Genomic DNA, 26,918 nt, shown 5'->3' on the forward strand with positions numbered 1-26,918 from the left:
GTTGGCGGCAAGGACTCTGGGTCCAGGGGAAGGGGTTTACCGCTGTACCCGGAACTGTTTTCAAGTTGGGTTTTTGTTTGTTTGTTTGCTTTTTTTTCCTGATTTGATCGGCTGCAAGCGCTAGGATCCTAGATATCCGAGACCCTTTGGGGGTCGCGAGAGCGCCTCCTTGTCCCGCCCCTTGGTGGGTTCAGTTCCCACCACCATGGCGCCTGTGTCGGGCTCGCGTAGCCCTGAACGGGAGGCCTCTGGGGGAAAGCGTCGCAGTTCGTCGAGGAGCCCCAAATCCATCAAATCTTCCCGCTCTCCGCGGTGTCGCCGGTCACGCTCGCGCTCTTGTTCTCGGTTCGGTGACCGGAATGGCCTCAGCCATTCGCTGAGTGTCTTCAGCCAAAGCTCTCGAAACCAATCTTACCGTTCCCGCTCTCGATCGCGTTCTCGAGAACGGCCTTCTGCACAGAGGAGTGGCCCTTTTGCTTCTGCATCCTCGTCCGCCTATTATGGCGGCTACTCGCGTCCCTACGGGGGCGACAAGCCATGGCCTAGCCTGCTGGACAAGGAAAGGGAGGAGAGTCTGCGGCAGAAGTGAGTGAGATCGCCGCACCCCCTCTTGGACGATTGTGCCTGCCTTTGAATTCAGCTTATCGTTCTTTGTTTTCTCTTTTATTTCGCTTCCCACCCTCTTCGTACCTTTTTCATCTTTTTCTTCAGTCCACCCCATGGCCTTTTTATTTATGCTTTCTAACTTAAATTTTCATTCATTCCTAGACTCCTTCATAAAGGGCCCTGGTTTCCCACTACCTACTTCTCCCTCCTGGCTTGCTGACAGGTATCACTAAGAGGCTCAGCGCTATTGTATTCCTTGGTGTCATTATCCGTGCACCTGTCTTTATTTCTCACTAAACTGAAATAGAGGTTTGTGATTTTTATTGATCACAAAATTAGTACTGCCTGCTTCTTGGTAGGCATGTAGCTGTTTCTTGTTGCACGAAGAAACAGAAAAATTTGAGGTAAGAGGATATTTCAGTGGAAAAGTTTTGCAGGGAATTGGGAATTGTAATTAAGTATATGTATTGGCACTGAGGAAAAAGAATAATTAGATGAGGCTATGTTGGGAAAAGTCTTGTAAAGTATTCTCAGCCATGTTGACCATAAAAGCCAATGTGGGAATAAGATTGGATCTCCTCTAATGGGAGTTCTTACTTTAAAAAGACTCACAAACCTTTACTGGCAACAGCTATGAGCCTCTCGAGAGAAATCAGAACAGTGTCATTCTCATTGACATAGCAAATTTAAGACAAAGGCCACCTTGGTCTACATGAGACCTTGTCTCAAGAAATATTTAAATTCAAAAGGTGGGCATGATAGCTCCTGTAATTCTAGCATTCAGAAAGCCGAGGTTGGATTGTCACAATTAATTTGAGGCCAGCCTGTAATACAGAGTAAATTCAAGATAGGCCTGAAGTAGAGTGATACCCTGAGCGAGGCTTATATTGGTGCATTAGTCATAGTATCTAATATGTATGAAGCTTATTATGTTTGTTAGAAATTGTCTTAGGCACTGAACTAGACCCTGTATCATGTATTTAAAAATGCTAAAATTTCAAGTATTACAGGAATTGAGGGTCAAGTTACCTTTCTTACATTTGAGAGATGCTTTCATGTTTGTTTGGGTTTTTTTTTTTTTTTCCAAACAGGGGAAGAAATAAAGTATAACAATAAAAAGGGCAAGTTTCAGAATTGCACTGCCTGAGTGTGAAGGTTTTGCTTACCGTGAAGTAGGATAGTCTTGGGCAAGTGAGACCTTTCTGAGCTTCACTTCATCATTAATAGTTCGTAGAAGCTGGAGCTGTAACTCGGGAAGAGTGCTTGCCTAGCAAACCTGAGGCCCTGAGTTGGAGCAGCAGCCCAGAAGAGGGAGAGGGAAATTAGTAACAAGGCTTTTAGGTTGTAATAACATCCATAAGTGCATGGAAACAGAAACAGTTAACCAGTCCTGAATTGTTAGAGACCTAGGGTCTGGTACCCATGGAGTACCTCAGTGGAAAAGCAAATGCTGAGCCAGGATCTTGTCTCTAATCCCAACACCTGAGGGAGGGTCAGACCCACCAGGAGCTGAAGGTTAGCTAGACTCTGCTCCATGAGATCCAGTTTCAGAGGATTAAAGAATTTACTGGAATGTTTAATGATTGAGTGAGCTTTGCATTTGTAGTTTTAGATGCTACGAAGTTTATTGTGTCTATTAAAATTATGTCTTAGATATGGTACTGGGCCTTATACTTTGTGGGGTTTTTTTTTTTTTTTTTTTTTTGGTTGTTTGTTTGTTTTTGGTTTTTCGAGACGAGGTTTCTCTGTGTAGCCCTGGCTGTCCTGGAACTAACTCTGTAGACCAGGCTGGCCTCAAACTCAAAAATCCGCCTGCCTGAAATTGCTGGGATTACAGGCGTGTGCCACCACCACCCGGCTATACTTTGTGTTTTAAAATGAAAAGTTTTAACATATTGCAGGAGCAATGGACATGAGACTTATGTGTTCTTTAAGGCTGGGCAGGTATTCTTCCCCTAGCAGTTACAAACAGTTGTATCCCTTTCTAAATTATCCCTTTTGACCAAATACAAAACTCTCCAAGTCTCTCTCTGTGTAGTTATCAATACCTTTTCTCGTGATTAAAAAAAAAAAAAAGAAGAAAGGCCAATTATATCTTTTGTAGTAATTTTTAAATGTGAGTCTTAAGCTGTTAAACTTTAAGGAATTCAGGCTAACTTCTTTCTTCAAAAAGTTATTTTTATTTTATTTATTTTTGGGGTGGAGGGGATAGAGACAAAGGGCACTATATATAGCTTTGGCTGTACTAGAACTCATGTTGATAAAGCTGGCTTCAAACAGAGATCTGCCTGCCTTGGCTTCCCAAGTACTGGCACTGAAGGCATCCACCACCACACTCAGTGCTATTTTTATTTTTTTATATATATATATGTTTTTTCGAGACAGGGTTTCTCTGTGTAGCCCTGGCCTGTCCTGGAACTCACTCTGTAGACCAGGCTAGCCTTGAACTCAGAAATCCACCTGCCTCTGCCTCCTAGAGTGCTGGGATTACAGGCGTGAGCCACCACCACCAGCTTTTTTTTATTATAGTTTTAATTGTATGTCTGTGTATGGATATGTACACGTCACTGTAATGCCTTAGGAGGCTAGCAGCACTAGATTTCCTGGAGCTGAACTTAGAGGCAACCAAGAGCTAACCACCTTGGATGCTAGGAACCAAATGCCAGTCCTCTGCAGAAACAGTATGAGCTTTTAACCCCTGAGCCAACTTTCCAGCTCATAGTTTGTATTTTAAGTTTATGAGTGATAGTAAATATTAAAACAGAATTAGTCACATACAGAAAATGAAAAAAGTGCCCTCCCAAGAGTAGAGAATGTACTCCTCCAGAAAGATCTAAAAGGAAAACTGGTAATAAACCTTATATAGCATGAGGAGAGTTTTTGTCAAGATTTTTCTTCCTTTCTAAAATCCCCTTTATTTTCATTTCATCCTTATCTTCACTAATTCCTAGGTTCCTGAATACTGAAAGTTTTCTAATCACGATTTCCTTATGTTTCTAACATGCATAAACAAATGAGTGTATTTTTAAATATAAAACTCCCTGTCAAATGTTACAGTGAAATGGGGACATTGAGAACCTGTGCCACACATTCAGCAAACGGATGTCCTCGACGTTCTGCCCGGTTGCTGAGGCACTCTACAGTTGGTACCAGTTACTATCAGAACATTAAGTCCTACCTGATGAGTTTATAGTTAAACTAAGTCTCTCCCCCACCCTCCTGCCCTCAGACAGGGTTTCTCTGTTATTCCCTGGCTGCCCTGGAACACTCTCTGTAGTCAAGGCTGGCCTCACACTCACAGAGATCTGCCCGCCTCTGCCTCTGCCTGCTAAATGCTGGGATCAAAGGCATGCATTACCACCACCTGGCTTAAACCAAGTTTTTAATAACTTTTTAAATATATAGATAAATTCAGGTGTTTCTGTAGCTCCAGCTACTTGGAAGGCTAGATCAGGAGCTCAGGAGTTCAAAGCCAGCCTAGGCAACATGGTAAGATCCTGTCTCAAAAGATATACGAGGAAAATAATACCAGAAGACTTGACTCCTATTAAGTTTCTTATTATACATTTAGGAAACAGTCCATCCACTGGGTTATAATTTAAATATTTATCTTTTAGGAGGTTAAGTGAAAGAGAGAGGATTGGAGAATTGGGAGCTCCTGAAGTTTGGGGACTTTCTCCAAAGAATCCTGAACCAGAGTAAGTGTGTTAAAAAAAATACCATTTTAAAATGTCAATAGCATTTGTTTAAATCCTGGCCTGCAGTCAAATACTTTTTAATTATGTTTTCTTACGTTTTATTTATTTGTACATGTGTGTATGTGCACAGGTGGAGGTCAGAGGACAGCTTGCAGGAGTCGGTTCTCTCCTTCCACCATGTGGGTCCCAGGGATTGAACTCAGGTCATCAGGCTTAGCAGCAAGCGCCTTTACCTACTGAGCCTTCTCACCGGCCCTACTGTCAAAATTTTTAAGTGAAGAGCTTCAAGTACTTATCAGATATATATTTTTTTGCTTTCTTATGATTTTTGCTATTTTACCCCTTATATTTAAAAAAAAAACATGGAACATGGGTAATTATTACAGATACTGCTAGAAGATTTTAGCACATTCATTTTGTGTGTGTGTGTGTGTGTGTGTGTGTGTGTGTGTGCGCGCGCGCGCGCGTGCGTGAGTGTGTGTAGGTTGGTTGTTTTGTTTTGCTTTGGAGACATGGTCTCATTCTGTAATCCAGGCTATCGAGAAGTCTTTGTGTAACAGCCAAGGCAGGATTTTCAGAGCAGTCTTCCTTCCTTCACCCCCTGAAAGCTGCAATTTCTGGCACAGATCACGGTGCCTGGCTTAGTTGCTGTCTTTAAATTAAAACTCACAAAGCACCAGTTTCCTATTAAAGATTAATGATTCATTACTAAAAATAATATACTTAGTATTTTTTGTTTTTGTTTTTTCAATTAACCCACTATCAGACTACTAGGTGTTAGTATAACAAAGAGTTTAATTTTTTTAAAGTGATATAAAGGAGGCATTTCCATAAGAGGGCGCTCCTGAGGGTGGGAAATGAGCTAGACAGCTGGGAAAAGCAGACACAAAAGCCAGGGAAAAAAAAGAGTGTGCCCGAGGGAAAGTGTATGTGGAGTCTGAAGTTGAAGTCAGATATTCTCTGTGATCTCTACCTTATCATTTGATTTGCATTTATTTACATTTTATTTAATTTACATTGACTTATTCGCTCTGTGTGTCTGTGTGTGCATGCATGCTTGTGCCTGCTCACGTTCATGTTCACATTCACGAGATGGTGGAGGTCAGAGACCTTGTAGCAGGTTGGTTTTCTTCTACCATGTGGGTTCAGGGAAATGTAATTCAAGTTTTTAAGATTGGCATCAAGGGCCCCTACTTGCTAAGGCATCTTGCCAGTCTAGCACCTTAATTTTTGAGACAGAGTTTCTTAATGAACCTGGTGCTGATCTGATGATCTGGATTGGTTGACCTAGGGTTACTCCTGTCTCTTCCTCCCCAGTGCTGGAGTTACAGGTGAGTGCCAACCTGCCCATTATTTTTCTGTGGGTACTAAGGATCTGAACTTGGGGCCTTGTGCTTATGAAACAAAGGGTTGATCAACTGAACTAACTCCCCAGCCCCTAAATGAAAAACAGAGTTCATACAGACATCCCATTGTTCATTCTCCATACTCCCCACCCCATGTGGCCCTTTTGCTCCCCAAAACACTTTCTTTTCTTCTTTCATTTTATATACACATATATGACTTTATGTGCCTATATGCAATGTGGGTAAAACATGAAATTCTTTCTTTTTTTTTTTTTTTTTTTTTGGTATTTTGATTTTTGGTTTTTTCGAGATACGTTTTTTTCTGTATACTCCTGGCTGTCCTAGAACTCACTCTGTAGACCAGGCTGGCCTTGAACTTAGAAATCCGCCTGCCTCTGTCTCCTAGAGTGCTGGGATTACAGGCATGTGCCACCACCGCCTGGCAAAATTCGTATTTCTGAGACTTGCCTAACTTGCTCAATATGATTATTTCCTGGAGCCTTCATTTTCCCCTATGTGATGCAACTCCGTTCTTCTTTTGACTGAAAATGTTCCGTCTGTGTGCATATACTACATTTTAAATCTATTCCTCTGTTGTTGGCTACCTAGTTTGATCCGGTAATTGTGCCACTGTGGCTAGAGCTGCAGTTTACGTTGCTGTGTGAATGTGTCTGTGATGTGGTGACTTCAGTCCTTCAGGCAGACGCCCAGGACTGCTATAGCTCCATTTTGTGGAGGATCTTTTGTTTGTTTTTTGAGAAACTTGATACCGATTGCCATAGAAGCTTAATTGGTGTTTATAAGGCCCCCTTGTTCTCTGCATCCTCAACAGCATTTGTCCTTGGCCGCTTTCTTAATGACTGTCATTTTGACTGTGGCGTAAGATGACTGGGTGTCGTTTTCATTTGCCTTTCCCTGATGGAGAGTGAGGTTGAACATTGCTTTGTGTTTATTGGCCATTTGTATTTTATCTTTTGAAAACCATCTGTTCATTTCATTAGCCCATTTACTAATTGTGTTGATTTCTTGTTTAGTTTTCTGTATTCCTTTTACATTCTTTTTTTTTAAAGATTAATTTTTATTTATTTGAATACACTGTCGCTGTCTTCACACACACCAGAAGAGGGCATCAGATCCCATTGCAGATGGCTGTGAGCCATCATGTGGTTGCTGGGCATTGAATTCAAGACCTCTGGAAGAGCAGTCTCTTAACCACTGAGCCATCTCTCCAGCCCCCCTCCCCACCCCCCCACCCCCGTGTACATTCTTGCTATCCTCCTCTGTAAGATGTAATAGGTAGCAAGGTTGTCTCCCATTCTGTAAGCTGTCTCTTCACTCAGCTGCCTTCCTTTGCCATACAAGGTCCCATTCATTGATCTGGGGACTTAGGGAATAACTGGCATCCTAGTTAGAAACTTCTTGCCTATGCCTATATTTTTTTTGAAAAAATTTTTTTTATTTTATAAGTGTTTTGCCTACATTATATCTAAGTGTACTGCATGTAAGCCCTGGGCCCACAGAGGGCAGAAGAGAGTATCGGATCCCCTGAAACTGGACTTACAGATGGTTGTGAGCTCCTCTGTGGGTGCTAGGAACTGAACCTGGGTCCTCTGCAGAAGCAGGCGATGTGTTTAACCACTGGGCCACATCTTCATCCCATTTGTTTATATCTTTTTTATAATTTCATCAAGGTCACCAAGAGTTTTAAACATTAGTATACTGGCATTTAAAAAATGTTTCCTGCTGGGCAGTGATGATGTCCACCTGTAATTCCAGCCTGATCTACAGAACAATTCCAGGACAGCCAGGGTTGCACAGAGAAACCCTATATCGAAAAGAGGAAAAAAAAGAACAAAAGAAAAGAAGCTTTCTATATCCAATACTCTGAAGGCCATGCGCTTTTTACTGGTCCATATTTTTTACTTTTTACTTCTTTTTAATATTGTATAGGGAGGGTGACAGGTGTACCATAGCACACAGGTGGGAGTTACTCTCCCTTCACAGTATGGATCCAAAGGGACAAACGCAGGTCATCCCGCTTCACAGCGAGCATGTTTAACTTGCTGGCCCCCATATTTATTTCTTTATTTTATTTATTTTCTCTTCGCTGCTACTCAGAAGTTTCTTCTTCCTGTTTCATGCCCACCCCACCCCACCTCAAGAGAGAAGGGTTCTCTGTGTAGCCCTGGCTGTCTGTAGACCAGGCTGTCCTCACACTCAGAGGTCTGCCTGTGGTGGTTGGAGGCATATGCTACCATGCCTAGCTCCACTCTTCAATTTTGAAGATGTGTTGCTTAACAAGAAAGCTATAATTTGTGTCAGAGCAATCAAGCAGTATTATGTGAAACTTGTTCTTATAGATAGATACTTGAATGCATTAAACGGGAGTTAAAAGAAACCCTAAGAATATTTTGGTAGATTGTCGGGGTCCAGCCTCAACACAGGATTGGAGTTCTCAACTGGAAGCAGGGATATCTGGAAGGCGCATAATAAATATACACAGACTAATTTTGGAGTACAAGCTGACAGGCAATTTCTCAAGGCTTAAAGTTTCTCTTTTCTCTCACTCTCTGCTCTGTTTCTCTCTCGCCCATTCGCTCACAGCTTGAGGCTGCACCCTCTGCATTCTCCTGCGCACTCTGCATTCTCCTGCACACTCTGCATTCTCCTGCGCACTCTGCATTCTCCTGCACACTCTGCATTCTCCTGCGCACTCTGCATTCTCCTGCACACTCTGCATCCTCCTGCACACTCTGCATTCTCCTGCACACTCTGCATCCTCCTGCACACTCTGCATTCTCCTGCACACTCTGCATTCTCCTGCACACTCTGCATCCTCCTGCACACTCTGCATTCTCCTGCACACTCTGCATTCTCCTGCGCACTCTGCATTTTCCTGCACATTCTGCGTTCTCCTGCGCACTCTGCATTCTCCTGCACACTCTACATTCTCCTGCACACTCTGCATTCTCCTGCACACTCTGCATCCTCCTGCACACTCTGCGTTCTCCTGTGCACTCTGCGTTCTCCTGCACACTCTGCATCCTCCTGCACACGCTGCATTCTCCTGCGCACTCTGCATTTTCCTGCAAACTCTGCATTCTCCTGTACACTCTGCATTCTCCTGCACACTCTGCATTCTCATGCGCACTCTGCATTCTCCTGCACACTGTGCATCCCCCTGTACACTCTGCATTCTCCTGCACACTCTGCATTGCCCTGCACACTCTGCATTTTCCTGCACACTCTGCATTCTCCTGCGCACTCTGCATTGTCCTGCACACTCTGCATTCTCCTGTACACTCTGCATTCTCCTGCACACTCTGCATTTTCCTGCACACTCTGCATTCTCCTGCGCACTCTGCATTCTCCTGCACACTCTGCGTTCTCCTGCGCACTCTGCATTCTCCTGCACACTCTGCGTTCTCCTGCGGACTCTGCATTGCCCTGCACACTCTGCATTCTCCTGCACACTCTGCATTCTTCTGCGCACTCTGCATCCTCCTACGTACTCTGCATTCTCCTGCACACTCTGCATTCTCCTGCACACTCTGCATTCTCCTGCACACACTGCATTGCCCTGCACACTCTGCATTCTCCTGCGCACTCTGCATTCTCTTGTGCACTCTGCATTCTCCTGCGCACTCTGCATTCTCCTGTGCCCTCTGCATTCCCTTGTACACTCTGCATCCTCCTGTACACTCTGCATCCTCCTGCGCACTCTGTATTCTCCTGCACACTCTGCATTCTCCTGCACACACTGCATCCTCCTGTACACTCTGCATTCTCCTGCACACTCTGCATTCTCCTGCACACACTGCATCCTCCTGTACACTCTGCATTCTCCTGCACACTCTGCATTCTCCTGCACACACTGCATCCTCCTGTACACTCTGCATTCTCCTGCGCACTCTGCATTCTCCTGCACACTCTGCATTCTCCTGCACATTCTGCTTTTCTCCTGTGTTCTTTGCTTTATTTGCACTCTCTTGCTCATACACACCTCTGTGTGTTCCCCTTTCACTCACACACACTCTTCACACACATCTCTCACACACACACCACATGCACTCTCCTCTCACTCACACACACACTCTTCACACACACCTCACATTCCCTCTTCACTCACTCTTCACACGCTCTTCTCATGCTCTCCACATTCGCTCTCACTCACTCTTCATGTGCTCACTACTTGTTCTCTACATGCCCTCTACTCGTTCTCTACATGCTCTCTGCCTGCTCTCTACATGCTCTCTCCATGCTCTCTGCATGCTCTCTCCATGCTCTCTCCATGCTCTCTGCCTGCTCTCTACATGCTCTCTCCATGCTCTCTTCGTGCTCTCTGCATGCTCTCTCCATGCTCTCTGTATGCTCTCTCCATGCTCTCTGCCTCCTCTCTGCCTGCTCTCTGTATGCTCTCTACGTGCTCTCTGCATGCTCTCTCCTTGCTCTCTCCATGCTCTCTCCATGTTCTCTCCTTGCTCTCTCCTTGCTCTCTCCATGCTCTCTCCATGCTCTCTCCATGCTCTCTGCCTGCTCTCTGCCTGCTCCTGCTCTCTACATGCTCTCTTCATGCTCTCTGCATGCTCTCTTCGTGCTCTCTGCATGCTCTCTTCGTGCTCTCTGCATGCTCTCTCCATGCTCTCTGTATGCTCTCTCCATGCTCTCTGCCTGCTCTCTGCCTGCTCTCTGTATGCTCTCTACGTGCTCTCTGCATGCTCTCTCCTTGCTCTCTCCATGCTCTCTCCATGTTCTCTCCTTGCTCTCTCCTTGCTCTCTCCATGCTCTCTCCATGCTCTCTCCATGCTCTCTGCCTGCTCTCTGCCTGCTCCTGCTCTCTACATGCTCTCTTCATGCTCTCTGCATGCTCTCTGCATGCTCTCTCCATGCTCTCTCCATGCTCTCTCCATGCTCTCTCCATGCTCTCTGCCTGCTCCTGCTCTCTACATGCTCTCTTCATGCTCTCTGCATGCTCTCTACATGCTCTCTCCATGCTCTCTGCCTGCTCTCTACATGCTCTCTCCATGCTCTCTGCATGCTCTCTTCATGCTCTCTACATGCTCTCTGCATGCTCTCTACATGCTCTTTACATGCTCTCTGCCTGCTCTCTGCCTGCTCTCTACATGTTCTCTACATGTGCTCTGCATGCTCTCTACGTGTTCTCTGCATACTCTCTACATGCTCTCTGCATGTTCTCTACATGCTCTCTACATGCTGTCTTGCCTTTCTCTTGCCCCAGACTGTTATTGATGCTCAAAAAGCAGAAAAAAGACATTGTATAACCATTGCCAAATCAAATTCCAAAGAATAACCACATTCCACAAAGAATCAAGAATTACATTTGTTCCCCAAAACTTCAAACTTCCCCATTCTCAGGCCTATAGCCAAAATAATAATAATTGCAAATTTCTCATTATTTAAACTTTAAGTATAACTATTATACTTCAGAGCTCAGAGCTCTGAGGCCAGTTCCTTGCATTTTCCTATGAAGCTCTAATGATAAATGACATGGGCAAAGCTGCCAGGCAGTGGCCAGAAAGAATCAAGTTAACCCTTAACTCGGTAGTTCCCCTAGCTTTCTGCTTCTGTACATTGCACACAATGACTCTCCTAAGAGTCCCAGTGTTTTGACTTAGTTTTACTAATATAAGATTTTACATATTCTATACGTGCTTATCCAGGAACCACTCTCAAATGTTGTGCAGAACTTATTTCATAACTTTAATATTTTTTTCCTTTGGGGTCCCAGTGTTGACTCTGATTCATTTTCTGGTTTATTTATTTAATTTATGTGAGTACCCTGTAGCTGTCTTCAGACACTCCAGAAGAGGGCAGTAAATCTTATTATAGATGGTTGTGAGCCACCATGTGTTTGCTGGGAATTGAATTCAGGACCTCTGGAAGAGCAGTCAGTGCTCTTAACCACTGAGCCATCTCTCCAGCCCCTCTAATTCATTTTCTAATAATTTGTCAAACATTCTTTGCAAGTCAAGCATTAATCTGGAGCTACCATTGTGCAGTTATTACATTGTTTCTAAGATGAGAACACATAGCATGCACCTGGGCCATTAGGACTGTGCTGTGTCCCATGCCTCAGGTTTTAATTGTTTTAGAATCATTACATCAGGGAACATCTAGTTTCACAGAATCCACCAGCACAGAAGGAGAAAGAAGTAGGAAAGTCAGATATAATAGAATAATTATGCACACCAAGGGCAACTGAAAAACAGTCACGCACAAATGAAATCTACACAGCCTTTGTCCAGGGCTAAGGTTAGGAGAAATGAGAACCACTGTTGTTACAAAGAGCTGTCCCGGGCTACTGAGATGTCTCCATCCAGGCAGACTGATAGGCAGTCCCTTACTTCAGATGGTGGGTCCCCTGGAGGGATGTGTCTCCTGCTTCTCAGGGTCCCAAACACCATCCTTTTCGATTTTTTGTTTGTTTTAGATTTGGTGTTTTTCAAGACAGGGTTTCTCTGTATAGCCCTGGCTGTCCTGGAACTCACTCTGTAGACCAGGCTGGCCTCGAACTCAGAAATCCATCTGCCTTTGCCTCCCAGAGTGCTGGGATTACAGGAGTGCACCACCACCGCCCTGCGACACCATCCTTTTCTACAAGGAGCTGTTGCGGGCTTCTGAGATGTCTCCATCCTGGCCTACTGCAGGCAGTCCCTGTCTGTTTGCTGTCCCCAGCAGTAGATAATATTTGTTATTCCATGTGTGATCTTCAAAACTTTAAAGGAAAAGATGACACAATATGAGAACACTCCTTTGGTACACCAAAGCATTTTCATTTTTTAAAGGCTGTCCCAAAGAATTATTTTTTAAAATATTTATTTACTATTTTGACAAGGTCTTACAATGTGGCCCTGGACTGGCCTAAAACTCACTGTGAAGATGAGGCTGGACTTCGATTCCCAGAGATCCACCTTCGTCTGCCTCCTGAGTGCTCGGATTAAAGGCGTACATCATCATATCTAGCTCTTTTTATTATTTTAGTGTTGTGTATTATGTGGTTTTCCATGGGTATGTGCATCTAGGTGCTGGTGTCTCTAGAGGCCAGGGACATCAATAGGTGATTGTGAGCTACCCAGCATGGGTGCCAGGAATCAAACTCAAGTTCTATGCAAGTACTGGGCACACTCAAGAGCTGGTAAAGTGCTTATCTAGAATGCTTAAGACCCTAGGTTTGATCTATAGTGCTAAATACACGTGATAGTGCGTGATTTATAATCCCAGGATTGAAGTGGTAGAGGCAGGAGGGTCAGAGTCAAAGGTCATCCTTAGCAACAGAGAGTTCAACCCCAGGAATCTGTCTCAAAAGAAAACTATCCAGACCAGTGCGCTGCTTCAGCAGGTAAAGGTGCTTGCTGCCAACTCTGACAATTTCAGTTTGATCTATGGGACCCACATGGGGTGGAAGGAGATAACCAAATCCTGAAAATTGTTCTCTGACCTCCAGAGTAGTGTACACACACACACACACACACACACACACACACACACACACACACACACGCGCGCGCTTTAAACAAATGAAATATAAAAATATTTCTAAACCCCAAAACAAAAAATTACTTTCAGAATTTATTTTATAAAGTCTGTACTTCCAAGGAGATGGGAATTGTTCTAGCACCTATCCTTCACCTACTTAAACATATGGAGCTAGGATATAGCTTGGTGATGAAGCAATTGCCTAGGACTTTGTCCATTTCTCAACTTTTAACTTGTGAGTTTCCTCTGAAAATAAAAATATTATACATTTTAATGGTACTGTGTAAACTTAAAAGCATTATGTAAGTATGTCATTTTATTATTATGAAGGTGGTACACGGTTGAATATATTCTTACAAAAAATGCTTGCCTTTGGGGTCTAGAGTGAGTTCAGTTGTTGAGAGCACTGACTGTTCTTCAGGGACCCTGGATTTGAACTGCAGCACCCACAGAGAGGCTGCTCTGTAACTCCAATCCCAGAGGATCTGATGCCTTCTCTGGCCTCTGTGGGGACTGGGCTCAGTTATACATATAAGCAAAATGCCTAAACACATAAGATAAAATATAATGGTGATAATAATAATATAAAATTTTAATAATAATAATAATAATGCTTGCCTTTAAAGGTTCCTACACAATGAGTGCTGTTACTGAAAATTTTAAGTACATATTTTAATTCTCCATGGTCCATATTTCTTACAACCATTTTCTGTAATTCAGCTCTGATGAACATACACCAGTAGAAGATGAAGAACCAAAGAAAAGTACTACTTCAGCATCTAGTTCAGAAGGTAACTTTGTAAAATATGGTACTTATTAATTCATAAGTTTCAAAAGTATGTTTAGAAATAATTTAACAGTACACATTGCTTTTACTCAAACTACCAAATAGCTATTCCTGTTTAGTAATTCAAATATAGTAAGATGGTTGGAAATACTTCTTTAGAAATTAATTTCCCTTTTGTACTTAAAACAGATGATAGGAAGAAGAAAAGGAAATCTAGTCATTCAAAAGAAAGAGTCAAGAAAAAGAGAAAGAAAAAGTCATCTAAAAGAAAACATAAAAAGTATTCTGAAGATAGTGACAGTGACTCAGAATCTGACACAGACTCCAGTGGTAAGAAAGCCAGATCATTGTGCAAATCGTAGAATGTATTCTAGTTGTTAAAAATGTTACGTGGATGCATGTTTGCCTGCAAGCCTGTCTGTGCACCATGTGTAGTCCTGATACCTGTAGAGACCAGAAGAGGACGCCAGATCTCCTGGAACTGATGTTGCAGGCAATTGTAAACCACCATGCGGGTGCTGGGAATCAAACCCAAGACTTCTGGAAGAGCAGCCAGTGCTCTAAACTGTTAAGCCATCTCTCCAGCCCCTCAACTTTTTAAACATATTCCAATTTATTTATTTACTCATTTACTTATAATTTTTCGATTCACTTTACATCTCAATCACTGCCCTCCTCTGGTTCCCTCCTTACACAGTCCCTCTCCTCCCATCCCCTCTACTCTGAGAGGGTGGAAGTGCCCCTGGGTATCCCCCAACCTTGGCACATTAGGTCTCTGGTGAGCTAAGCAAAATCCTTTCCCATGAGTCCAGGCATGGCAGTCCTATTGGGGAATGGATTTCACAAACAGGCAGTAGTTTTTGGGATCCCTTGCACTCTAATTGTTGGGGGACCCACATGAAGGCCGAGCTGCACGTGTGCTACATATGTGTGGGGAGACCTTGGTCCAGCCCGTGGATGCTCTTTGGTTGGTGGTTCAGACTGAGAGCCCCAAGGGTCCAGGTTATTTGAGTCTGTTGGTCTTCCTGTGGAGTTCCTATCCTGTTCGGGGCGGGGGGAGGGGGGTCTCAGTCCTTCCCCCAAGTCTTCCATAAGAGTCCCTGAGCTCCTTCCAGTGTTTGGCTGTGGGTTTCTGCATCTGTCTGAGTCAGCTGCTGGGTGGAGCCTCTCAGAGGACAGTTATGCTCGGCTCCTGTCTGCAAGCATAACAGAGTATCATTAATAGTGTCAGGGATTAGTGTTTGCCATGGGATGGGTCTCAAGTTGGGCCAGTTACTGGTTGGCCATTCCCTCAGTCTCTGCTCCATGCCCTGTGCCTACATTTCTTGTAGACAGGATAAATTTTGGTTGAAAGTTTTGGGTTGGTGGGTGGGTTGGTGTCCCTATTGCTCCACTGGGGTTCCTGCTTAGCTACAGGAGGTGGCCTCTTCAGGTTCCATCTCCCCAATGCTGTGAGTCTCGGCTAAGGTCACCCCATTGATTCCTGTGAGCCTCCCCATCCCAGGTCTCTGGTATGTCCCTGAGATGCCTCCGTCACGCTGCAGATTTCCTTTCATTCTCCATACCTGATCCCGGACTATCCCACTCTCCCTGCCACCTCTCCCTCCCAGCTCCCTCCCTCCATCTGCCTCCTATGACTGTGTTATTCCCCCTTCTGAGGAAGATTCAAGCATCCTTGCTTGGGCCTTCTTTGTTTACCTTCTTTGGATCTTTGAAGTGGAATGTGGGTATCTTGTCTTTTATATCTAATATCCACTTATAAGTGAGTACATACCATGCATGTCCTTTTGGGACTGGGTTACCTCACTCAGGATGATACTCTCAAGTTCCGTCCATTTGCCTGTATATTGCAGTTTTAATAGTGTGTGTTACATGGTCCAGTGGGCCCTCTGCCTTCAGAGCCAGTTATTCCCTGCATGTCCCTTGGTTTACTCAGTGCAGCACTGAACATACCGTGCTTTTGTAATCAACTGAGTTAAAAAGCAAAGAGCTCAAGAGTTACCTCTTCCCTGTCAACCATTCCTCAGTTACCTTTCCAAATCAGCCATATTTTACATTACATTTTATTCATTTATTTTGTGTATATGTGTGTTTGTATGTGAATGTGCACACTACAGTATATGTATGGAAATTAGAGACTAACTTTGAGGAGTTGAAGTTTCTCTCCTTCCATCTTGCGGGTCCTGGGTAGCGAACTCAAGCCCAGCAATAAGCGTCCTTCCCTGCCGAGCCGTCTTGCTGGTGCACTGGCTGCTTTTCAGACTCCTATGGATCCACGGAGCGCTCCTGCTTTGCTCTGTCATCCAGATCACACTCATTTCATTACCATCTCTCAGTCCACTGAGATTCTGGAAGACATCATCTTCCTCTGCCACACACACACACACACACACACACACACACACACAGAGCTGTTTCTTTTTGGTTTTGTTTTTTTCACTATGAAACTAACAAATTTCAGGAAAATTCATTATTTTGACATATTGCTTAAAATATGGGGGTCATGGGAGTTGCTGTGTTATTCAAAGTAACTTAAGTCACCATTCCTTGGCTAAACATTTCTACATGTACCTCTTTGAAATGGGATACATTCCTACCTAACCAATGTCGGCACTGCAGTGAATAAATTAATACCTAGTGTGACTTTAATTTTTTACATTTATTTATTGTATGTGTTTATGTGTGCGCACTCCTACATGCAATAGGCAGTGTGTGGAGAGCTCAGAAGACAGCGTAGAGGAGTCAGTTCCCTCCCATCATAGAGTTCTAGGCTTCAAGCTCACGCCATTGGGTTGACAGTAAGCACTTTTACCACTGAGCCATCTTACTAGTCTATGACTTCAATTTCTTTGACTCTTTAACAAAAATGAATATTTGTGAGAATAGAATATTTATCTGTTAAAACATTTTTAACACTTTTGAACTTCAGAAGTTTTTTTCAATAATAATGTGCTTTAATTTGCAGATGAAGATACAAAAAGAAGAGCAAAGAAAGCTAAGAAAAAGGAAAAGAAGAAGAAAAGAAGAGGGTCAGTTTTTCTTTTCTTTTTAAAGCAGATTATATAAAAGAGTATAATGATCCACTCTGTGTGTGTGTGTGTGTGTGTGTGTGTGTGTGTGTGTGTGTGTTTGTTTGTGTGGGTGTGCACGCACGCGCGCGTAGTCACTTTCTTACTGGGTAGTGTCTACCACCCTCTGTTTATTTTGGAACTAATTGGAGTTATGATTTTCTTCATAAATCCATAGTTTAGTACCTTCCTCTAAAGCGTATTCTTTAAAAAAAAAAAAGAACTTTGTGCATAAGAATTTAGCAGTCAGTACTCTGCAGTTTTTTCCTACAGTTTCTTCAAATCAAAATGCAAATAATGTCCCTAAATTATAGTGGTTAAAGTATAGAGAGAATTAGCATGTTTTTCTGTCATTTCTATTCCTGGACATTTAGGGGTTTTAACATTGGCAAGGTTCAAATTGGAATATTGGCCAGGAATACTCTCCAGGTGGTGCTGTGTACTACCATCACTAGGCAACTAATGTCTCTGTCATATTAATAAACACTGCTGCTCATTGTCTAGATTTATTATATCATTGAGAATGCAAAACAGTGGTAGTTTACTTTGAATGCTGATATTTAAACATACTTGATATATTTTAATCCATCACACTGAACATTTTTATTAATGCTCACAATAGTGAGAACTTGTTTTCCTTTTATGTGTGTGTATTTTTTGTTGTTGTTGTTTTTTGAGACAGGGTTTCTCTGTGTAGCCCTGGCTGCCCTGGCTGACCTCAAACTCAGAAATCTGCCTGTCTCAGCCTCCCAAGTGCTGGGATTACAGGCGTGTGCCACCACTGCCTGGTTTATTTTTTTATTTTTTTGCCTTTTGTTTTTTGTGCTTATTTTGTATTTGGGGTTTTATGTTTTTTTAAAGATTTATTTTCATTTAAGTCTATGTATGCATCTATGTATGTGAGATGTACATACAAGTACCTGGAGAGGCCAGAAGAGGGCCTCAGATCCCTGGAGCTGGACTCAGAGGTAGTTATGAGCTACCTGATGTGGGTGCTGGGATATGAACTCTAGTCCTCTGGAAGAGCATCAAGCACTCATGGCTGTAAGATCATCTCTTTAGCCACTGAATCTTGTATACGCCAGGCTGGCCGCAAGCTCACTGGACAGCATAGGATGGTTTTGGACTCTTAATTCTCCTGCCTCTAGCTCCCAAGTGCTAAGATTATAGACATAAACTACCACCTCCTGCCTGAGAGTTAGGTTCTAAGCTACTCTATTTCCATTACCATTCTGTATGATAACTGTATTTCATTAATTCTTTAGTCATTTCCTTTTTAAAAAGATTTATTTTATTTGAGTACACTGTAGCTGTCTTTACACATACCAGAAAAGGGCACTAGATTGAAATTGAACCTAGGACCTGTGGAAAAACAGTGTATTTTTAACCACTGAACTATCTCTCCAGCCCCTAGTCATTTCTTGTTAATAGCAAAATATTACTATTTGGATAACTGAGAAGATTGAATTAAAAAGTTTAAATAAGCTAGGAATTTAGATAATTTTTGTAAACTTTTCATTCCCATGAAAACTGAGGATGTCTAGGGCTAAAGAGATTGCTTAGCGGTTAAGAACACTGGCTGTTTTTCTAGGGTACCTGGGTTCAACTCCCCATAACTACATAGCAGCTCACAACTGTCTGTAACTTCAGTTCCGGGGGATCTGACATACTCACACAGACATGGATGCAGGCAAAATACCAGTATGTATAAAAATAAATAAATCTGTAAAAAACTTTTTATTATAAAGAAAAGTAATAATGCCTTTTAACATGAGAATACTTAATTTGTATTAAATTATAACCCCATGCAGGAAGAAATACAAGAAAAAGAAGTCTAAGAAAAATAGAAAAGAGTCCAGTGATTCGAGCTCTAAAGAGTCCCAAGAAGAATTTCTAGAGAATCCTTGGAAGGATCGATCAAGTAGGCTCTTGTATTGACTAACTCAAAGCAATTCAAACTTTAACTGATTAGTCAAGATGTGAATGTGTTTCTTCATGTATTTCATGCAGAGGCAGAAGAACCATCAGATCTGATCGGCCCAGAGGCTCCCAAAACACTTACCTCCCAAGATGATAAGCCCTTGAAGTGAGTAGCAGCGTATGGTTGTGGGGGTTTTATGGTTTTCTTTGTTGTAGGTTGTTTTGTTTTCTGCTGAGTGTGCTCATGTAAGTTAGCAGTCTGCCACTGAGCTGTGCCCACAGCCCACAGCCAGCAGCAGTGGATTTGCAGTATCTAAAGCACTTTATCTAGCTCAGTGTGGTGCTTATGCCGGTGATCCCAGCATTCAGGATTTTTCGAGGCTACTTTGTGATCTTAAGGCCAACCTGGGCTATTTTGTATGGGGGAACATGAAGGTTAGAGGACAGCTAACCTTTAGGAGTTGGTTCTCTTCTTCCACCATATGGGTACCAAGATTAAATTAGCTCCAAAGACTTGACAGTAAACAAATGCCTTTACCCCGTGAGCCTTCTTGGCAGCCCATGCAAAGTATTACTTATGTTTAACTTATAGTGTAGTAAATACATAAACTTCATAAGTATAGAGATTACTTTTGTGCTATAAGCTTCAAGCTTAATAGGAATACAAGAAAACATCACTGAATTGCTCTTAAAATCTATTTTAATCAAAGGCAAAAGATAATTTTTACTGGATGGTGTTATTTGGTATAAGTTATATTGTGATATATTATTTATTTGTTTTTTTTTTAAGTGAATGAGCTGAGGGTAGAAACAATACTGACTATACCTGATCAGTTAATGCACAATTATAAAATGTAAATTTACGCTTGTGTACATCAGTTCTTCCAAATGACTTATACATTTCTCCATTAATGATACAGGTCATAGTACAGCATCCTATAATAAATTCAGAAATTCACATCAAGCACGCTACTGCTCAGCACTTTACTCTTCCTGCTGTCAGAGGGAAAACATTTTGTGCTGTCATTTTCTGTGGAGCTAGTTTGGTGACCCTTTTGTGAATTCTGAATCCCTTTGCAGCTATGGCCACGCTCTGTTACCTGGTGAAGGTGCAGCTATGGCTGAATATGTGAAAGCTGGCAAGCGCATCCCGAGAAGAGGTGAAATCGGCTTGACAAGTGAAGAGATCGCATCATTTGAGTGTTCCGGCTACGTAATGAGTGGTAGCAGGTATTTTCTCGGCATTGAGTCAATTTCCATGATTAGCTCTTTTTCCTTCTTTCTTACTACTAGAATTATATTTTGGTGATCTGTTTTTATTAAGTAACTATTTCCTAGAGGAGCCATGTTCTGTTCCCAGTACCTGTGTCAGATAGTGCACAACCACCTGTAACTTTGTTCCAGGGCATTCTGTGTATTCTTCTGGCCTCTGTATACACCTGCCATCATACGCGTGCACACACGTAAGATACTTGTTTTATCACACACACACACATAATACGAGATACTGGTTTTATCACACACACGCACACACATACACACATGAGATACTGGTTTTATTAGATACTGTTTTTTTTCCTCTGGTAAATACAGTTAGTTTAAGTTAAGCCATCTGTCATAGGGGCATATGGGATTCCAGTAGTGAGGTAAACTATTTCATAAGATAATCTTTCTTGATTTTTGAGTTTGCTTCCACTTCTCAGAGGCCCAGAATTTGTGGAATGAATATCAATTAAGGATCATGAAAGATTTTAGATTTAGCATGAGGAAATAAAATTGTAGAAGAATCACAAAATACTTGACTACTCAGAGTAAGGGCAGCAGGACTAAAATCACACTTGGCTCTTTAACCTTACAAAGTATCCATTCAAAGAGTTAAAACTGATTCCAATTGGTACGAGAGACAAATATGTGTGGAACCTCTGAGGTATCTCCAGAATCTTCGATGTCTGAAAACTAACATCACTTTTGAGGATGACACAATATGACGAGGACAAATCACTAGAGACATAAGGATCAGTAAGGAGGGTTCAGCATAGCTCTTTTTGTCATTGAGATGATTGTTTACATCTCAGACTCTTCAGAGGCATAACAAATGGTTGCATATAAAGTCATTACAAAACCAGTTGTGTTTCTAAATCTCAGCAACAGGGAACTAGAAAATATAAAATAACACATCATTAATATATTAATATAATTAAACATTTATCTGAGAATCTGAGTGATTTAGAAATCAATCCTAATAAAAGAGTCCCCAGACCTTCACAGGAAAAACTAAGCCTTGAAGAAACATTAAGGGACTGGAGCGATGGCTCAGTGGTTTAGAGCACCAGCTGTTCAATGCGCAGCACCCTCATGCCTGTAACTGTAGTCCCAGGGCATCTGAAGCCCTCTTCCGGCCTCTGCAGGCACTACACATATGTGAGGTACAGATATACATTCAGGCAAAACACTCATATACATAAAATAATTAAATCAATTAAAACATTAGCTGGGCGGTGTTGGCGCATGCCTTTAATCCCAGCAGTTGGGAGGCAGAGACAGGTGGATTTCTGAGTTCAAGGCCAGGGTGGCCCACAGAGCAAGTTCCAGAACAGCCAGGGTTACACAGAGAAACCCTGTCTTGAAAATCAAAACAATAGTAATAATAAAAGTAAACGTTAAAAAAGATCTGTATCAATGGAGATATAGCATGGTAGAATAGCTATATTGTAAAGTCAATTCTCTCAGATTTATAGTCAATAAAATTTCAATCAAAATCATGGCAGTTTATGAAACTTAGTAAAATGGTTCTAGAAGTATTTGTTCAACTGAAAGGCCAAGAGTCACCAAGTTAGTTTGAAAAACAGTAGGAAAATAAGATGGGACCCACGCAAGATGAGAGCGTAAGGAGCGTGCAGGCTTTCGGAAGCATTTAGTCTAGCCTAAATAGTCAGTGGGATAAAATGCAGAGCCAAAAGCCAGTTGTACATGTGTGGAATTTTGGTGTATGAGAGATAGCATGTCAGATCTGGGCAGAAACAAATATTCAGAAAATGGTATAGTGAAAACATCATCCATCCCTTAAAAGAACGTAGGGTACTGAATCACCTTATATAACAGGCAGTGCCGCTAGATTAAGTACTTTCAGAGAGGGTGTCTTTTAGATTAAAAAGTGTTTTCTAAACAAAAGAAAGAAATGTGCTACCCAGAAGTTTGCCTAGGCTAAAAGTAAGAACTTGTGTCCATCAAAAGACACATTAAAATGTGAAAATTCTAGGTTCATATAAGATTCATGCAATACACACAATTGATAAAGTGTTGGTAGTGAGAATATTTAAATACCCATGAAAGAAATGTGGGGAAATGACAGAGCCATTTATCAAAAGAATACATATGTTCTATACATAAGTTAAACGATGTTGCCACTGGAAATGGAAGTCAAGACCTGAGTTAAATACTGTTTTGTACACATTTAATAGGAAAAGTTCAAAGTTCTGACAATGCCAAATATCTAAAAGGATGTGGTACCACAGAACCTCTTAAACACTTCTGCTAGTATACCCATTAATACATTGAAAAAACAATGTGACATTTTCTTAGACAGTCAGACTCTTGTATGCATTATGAGCAAGCAGCACCACACTATGGTACTCGAGAGAAAATCTTTCCCACAGACTAGAGGCATTCATGTGGGTGCTCACTGGAGCGTCACTGTGCTGCCTTCTGTTCCTTATGACTTCACAGAGCACTCACAGTACTTGAAATAGCCTGCATCTGTCGCCATCTCTTCAGCTCTCCCATTTTATCCCTAGACACCTCCACACCAACCTGAAATGATTCTTTCCTCTTGTCTTCTTTTTCTTTTCTTTTTTTCCTTTTTCTTTTTTTTTTCTTTTTTTTGGTTTTTTTCGAGACAGGGTTTCTCTGTGTAGCCCTGGCTGTCCTGGAACTCACTCTGTAGACCAGGCTGGCCTCGATCTCAGAAATCCACCTGCCTCTGCCTCCCAGAGTGCTGGGATTAAAGGCATGCGCCGCCACTGCCTGGCCCTTTTCTATTTTTTTTTTCTAGAGATAAGTTTCTTGAACAGATGATGTAGGGTCATGTATGCATACACAAACAGGGTCATTAATGCTTTTCTCTGACTAGCAGACCTTTTGAATCTAACTTCAAAAATGTCCTCTGTCCCTATATTTTACTGATCTCTTAGATTGAATCCCCCTTTTGTTTTCTGTGTGACACTTCTGGATTCTAAGGAAATTAAACTATCCACCGAATGCCTCTTCACTTATAGATTTAGACTTGATTCTCTTCATTGTATCAGTAAAATTAAACTTTACTGTACCACTTGATTAATTAAGGTAAATCTCTCATCTGTCCTGCTCTGGATTTCCCAAAGACAAAAATCCCACTATTGCTGTCTGGGCGTGTTGGCCACACGCCTTTAATTCCAGTGCTCGGGAGTCACAACAGGTGGATCTGCATGAGTTTGAAACCAGCCTGGTTTGCATAGAGCACTCCGTTATAACTATAGCTACTTAATGAAGCCCTGTCCAAAACAAAATCATCTAAAACATTTCACAAGTTTCCCATTTCGGTTTATTAACCAAAATGTGGGTTCTAGACATAAAAAAGCTTATTGTTTTGTTTCTGTGTTGAGTTATTTTTTGATGTTTCAATTAACCCAGGTCAGCCTCAGGCTTTGTAGCTGAGGATGACTCTAAACACTTGGTCTCCTGCCTCCATCTTCCAAGAAAAAAAGAATTTGTCTTTAGTATTTGAAATTAACAATATCTCCTATGTTGGTGAAACATTGGAGATCATTATTTGAATACTGGAAATAAGTCAAAGGAAAATGAAACCTCAACAGGTAAAATACAGGTCATTTAATAACCCTTCTCCAGTGTTTATCACCACCTTTTAAGTAGAAGATTCTATATTAAGAAAGGATTAGTGACAACATACTATAGGAATAGCATGAAATTAAGTCAAAAATACAATTTGTCTCCAGGCATCGCCGAATGGAGGCTGTTCGACTTCGGAAAGAGAACCAGATCTACAGTGCTGATGAGAAGAGAGCCCTTGCGTCCTTTAACCAAGAAGAAAGAAGAAAGAGGGAGAACAAGATTCTGGCCAGCTTTCGAGAGATGGTGTACAGAAAGACCAAAGGGAAGGATGACAAGTGAGGACTTCCTGACTTTACAAGTGGATATTTTTAACATCAAGAAGGAAATTGTGGGTTATGGACATAATCAAAAAAGCTTATTGTTTTGTTTCTGTTTTGAGTTATTTTTTGATGTGTGGTTTCAGTTAGCCCAGGTCGGCCTCAGGCTTTGTAGCCGAGGATGACTCTGAGCACTTGGTCTCCTGCCTCCCTCCACCTTCCAAGTGCTGAGATTCCAGGCATGCGCCACCAGGCCTGGCCAAAAAGGCTGTTGTGCTACAAAATGGCTTTTCAGGGCGTCTGTGCCTTCTTTTTAACTCTTCAGTCCATCAATAAAAGATGCTTGTTGATATAATTAGTAAGTTATTTGAGGCTTTTAAAGACTGACCCCGGCCTTCTGGTTTAAAAGTCCAGATTCTGAATGAAGTCCTGCTATGTTAGGAAGGTGGCATAGAGAGAAAGTGGCAGATGAATGAGAAACTTAAACCTCACATCATGATCCGCTGTGACTATTATTAGCCCCACATAGTGTCTGCCACTATCCCAGCAAAACTTGGGAATTTCATCTTGTTTTGAATGTGTTACAAATGGGCTTGACAGAAACTCTTTAGGAGGCCATGTCTGTTAACAAAATGAAGGGCTTGCTGTACACAGCAACTCTGGACTTTGAAAACTGACTTGTTTCTATAGTCAACCCTAGAAATGTATATTGGGCTAACTCTACCTCCACTCTAAAAACCAAGTAAACCAAATGGCTAACTCACAGATGTGTGGATAGAAAATGCGAGCAGTAGGTGTTTCAGGTTCTGGTAGATTACTTACCATTGTTCTTTCAGTGGCTAGGGTATAGCTCAGAGTTAGAACATGTGCTTATGAGGCCCTGAGCTACATCCCCAGCAGTGCAAAAAAATTTCAGATGCAGTTTTGGGAGTCTATTGTGCCAATATAAGAATACTATTTCTATCTAAGCTGGTGTTTAATACAGGATAATATCTTAAAAATGAGTATCAAGAGTGCTAATAAGGGAAAATATAATAAGTCAGTATTTAATTAAGCTGTTTCATGATGATGAAAGGAAAATATTAAACATTTTCAATTATGTCCTTTATGTTACCAAATTTCTTGTTTGAGACAGAGTCTCACTATGTAGCCCAGAACTCCCTGAGTCCCCCTGCCTCAGCCCGCCGGGTGCTAGGGTTAGAGGTATGCCGCAGTACCTCGCTATAGTTTATTTTAAACATTGTTAAGCTCTTCAGCTTTTTATATCTATCATGACTTTAATCCTTAACTTTGTAGAAACCGTCCTCACTTCATCACTGTTTGAAAAGTTTAATATATGTTCTGGGAAAATGTGTTACTAACCCACAACTGCTGAACTAAGCAGCAGTTAGCATGTAGTAAAGTCTGTGATCTTTGAACTTGAAATTATTTCACTGTATTTATATTTCTCAGTCTGATACGTCTATAGTTTCCTAAAGTCTAATGGAAACTAGGTTCCAAAGTTGGAAGTCTTATTAATCCATACACTTCCTCATGTAATACAATGTAAAGTTTATAATCTCTACTTTAAAAGTTATTCCGAAGGGGCATTATTTTTTTTTTAACTGGCTCCTAGCAACTGTATGAATGGTTTTCTTTTTTAATAGAAAATGTAGTTTCAATGCAGCATTTTGTAGTGTATAAGTATTTCAGATTTTCTTTTGATTCTTCTCCACAGAGTATATACAGTCAATGAAAAAAACAGGAATTTATTTTAAAACCTATCATTCTTAGAAATATATTTAGTAGCAGGTCCTTTAAAAATGGAGGGCTAAAAGTATTTTATTTTTAGCTTGTTTGAATTATCCCTTCAAACTGTTCTGTCATCTGAGCATTAAGTCAGCCATTGTTCACAAAAACAAATCTTTTCTGGTCTACAGAGGAAGAAGCACACACACACACACACACACACACACACACACACAGACTTATAATTAAACAAAATGTTAAACCAGGAATTCCTTCTTTGTTACACTCCCAGTGAACAAGATAGTGGTTATGTTTCTATCTGTATTCGTTATAGTTCTTTAGGCCCGAGTAAAATCTAAGTAGAACTATTGTAATTTAAATACTTTGTTTTCTAAAGAGACTTACCTAGTTTCTCACCTCTTTGCCTGTTGTTCATAGGATTTTTCTCTCCTTTTTTATTTGTTGTACAAAGATAATAGTAAAAATAGAGAAATTGCTCAGTCCTACCACATGAATTGTTGTAAGTGTTCTGTGTTCCTTGTATGTCTTTGTCATTTGAAGTGTAGTGTAATGTTGTCTTTTGGTATTTTAAAATTGTGTGAGCAGGTATAGGAGTCCCATTGGGAAGTTAGGAATACATGATGATCCAGTGTGAAGACATAAATAAGGCCAGAAGCAAGTAAAGGTGGTAACCAACCCACCCCTGCTTCATTGCAATCCTGAGCACGGTGGGATGTTCTAGATATCAAAATCCTGTTACAGAGTTTAGCAGTGTGGCTCATCTGACAGGAGAAGAGATCTGTGAGCGGTGGATCCTTTCAGACTGTTAGAGTGAGATATAGAACTGTTGCCATTTTGTAATCCAGATACCCATAAAAGTGTCCATCAAGCTTGGAGGTAGACAGAGAGAAGGACCAAACAGCTAAGGGCCTGTGGCCAAACCTTAGTAATGTTCAAAACTCCACTCAGTGCTTGCCAGACTCCAAAATCATGATATAGTGTTGAGAAAAAATTTCAAAAACAGAAAACAACTTATTGCAGAATGGATAATGAATAAAAACAAAACCACAGTTGGATTGTGTGCCATGAATTTATTATTCAATAAATATTATGTGGTTTGATAT

At 41.5% G+C, this 26,918-nt stretch overlaps 1 protein-coding gene across 1 annotated transcript; it reads left to right on the forward strand.

The window, feature by feature from the left end:
- On the forward strand, positions 1-26,915 carry Nkap (NFKB activating protein). Its single transcript, XM_052170974.1, has 9 exons — positions 1-585; positions 4,224-4,304; positions 13,868-13,938; positions 14,124-14,264; positions 16,900-16,963; positions 18,814-18,923; positions 19,013-19,088; positions 20,003-20,152; positions 23,914-26,915. Exons 1-9 carry the CDS (start codon positions 206-208, stop codon positions 24,086-24,088), a joined length of 1,248 nt encoding a protein of 415 aa, XP_052026934.1. The 5' UTR covers positions 1-205; the 3' UTR covers positions 24,089-26,915.
- Positions 26,916-26,918: the final 3 nt, after the last annotated feature.

Source organism: Apodemus sylvaticus, chromosome X (genome assembly GCF_947179515.1).
Source record: "Apodemus sylvaticus chromosome X, mApoSyl1.1, whole genome shotgun sequence".
In the NCBI taxonomy this organism is placed as follows: Eukaryota; Metazoa; Chordata; class Mammalia; order Rodentia; family Muridae; genus Apodemus; species Apodemus sylvaticus.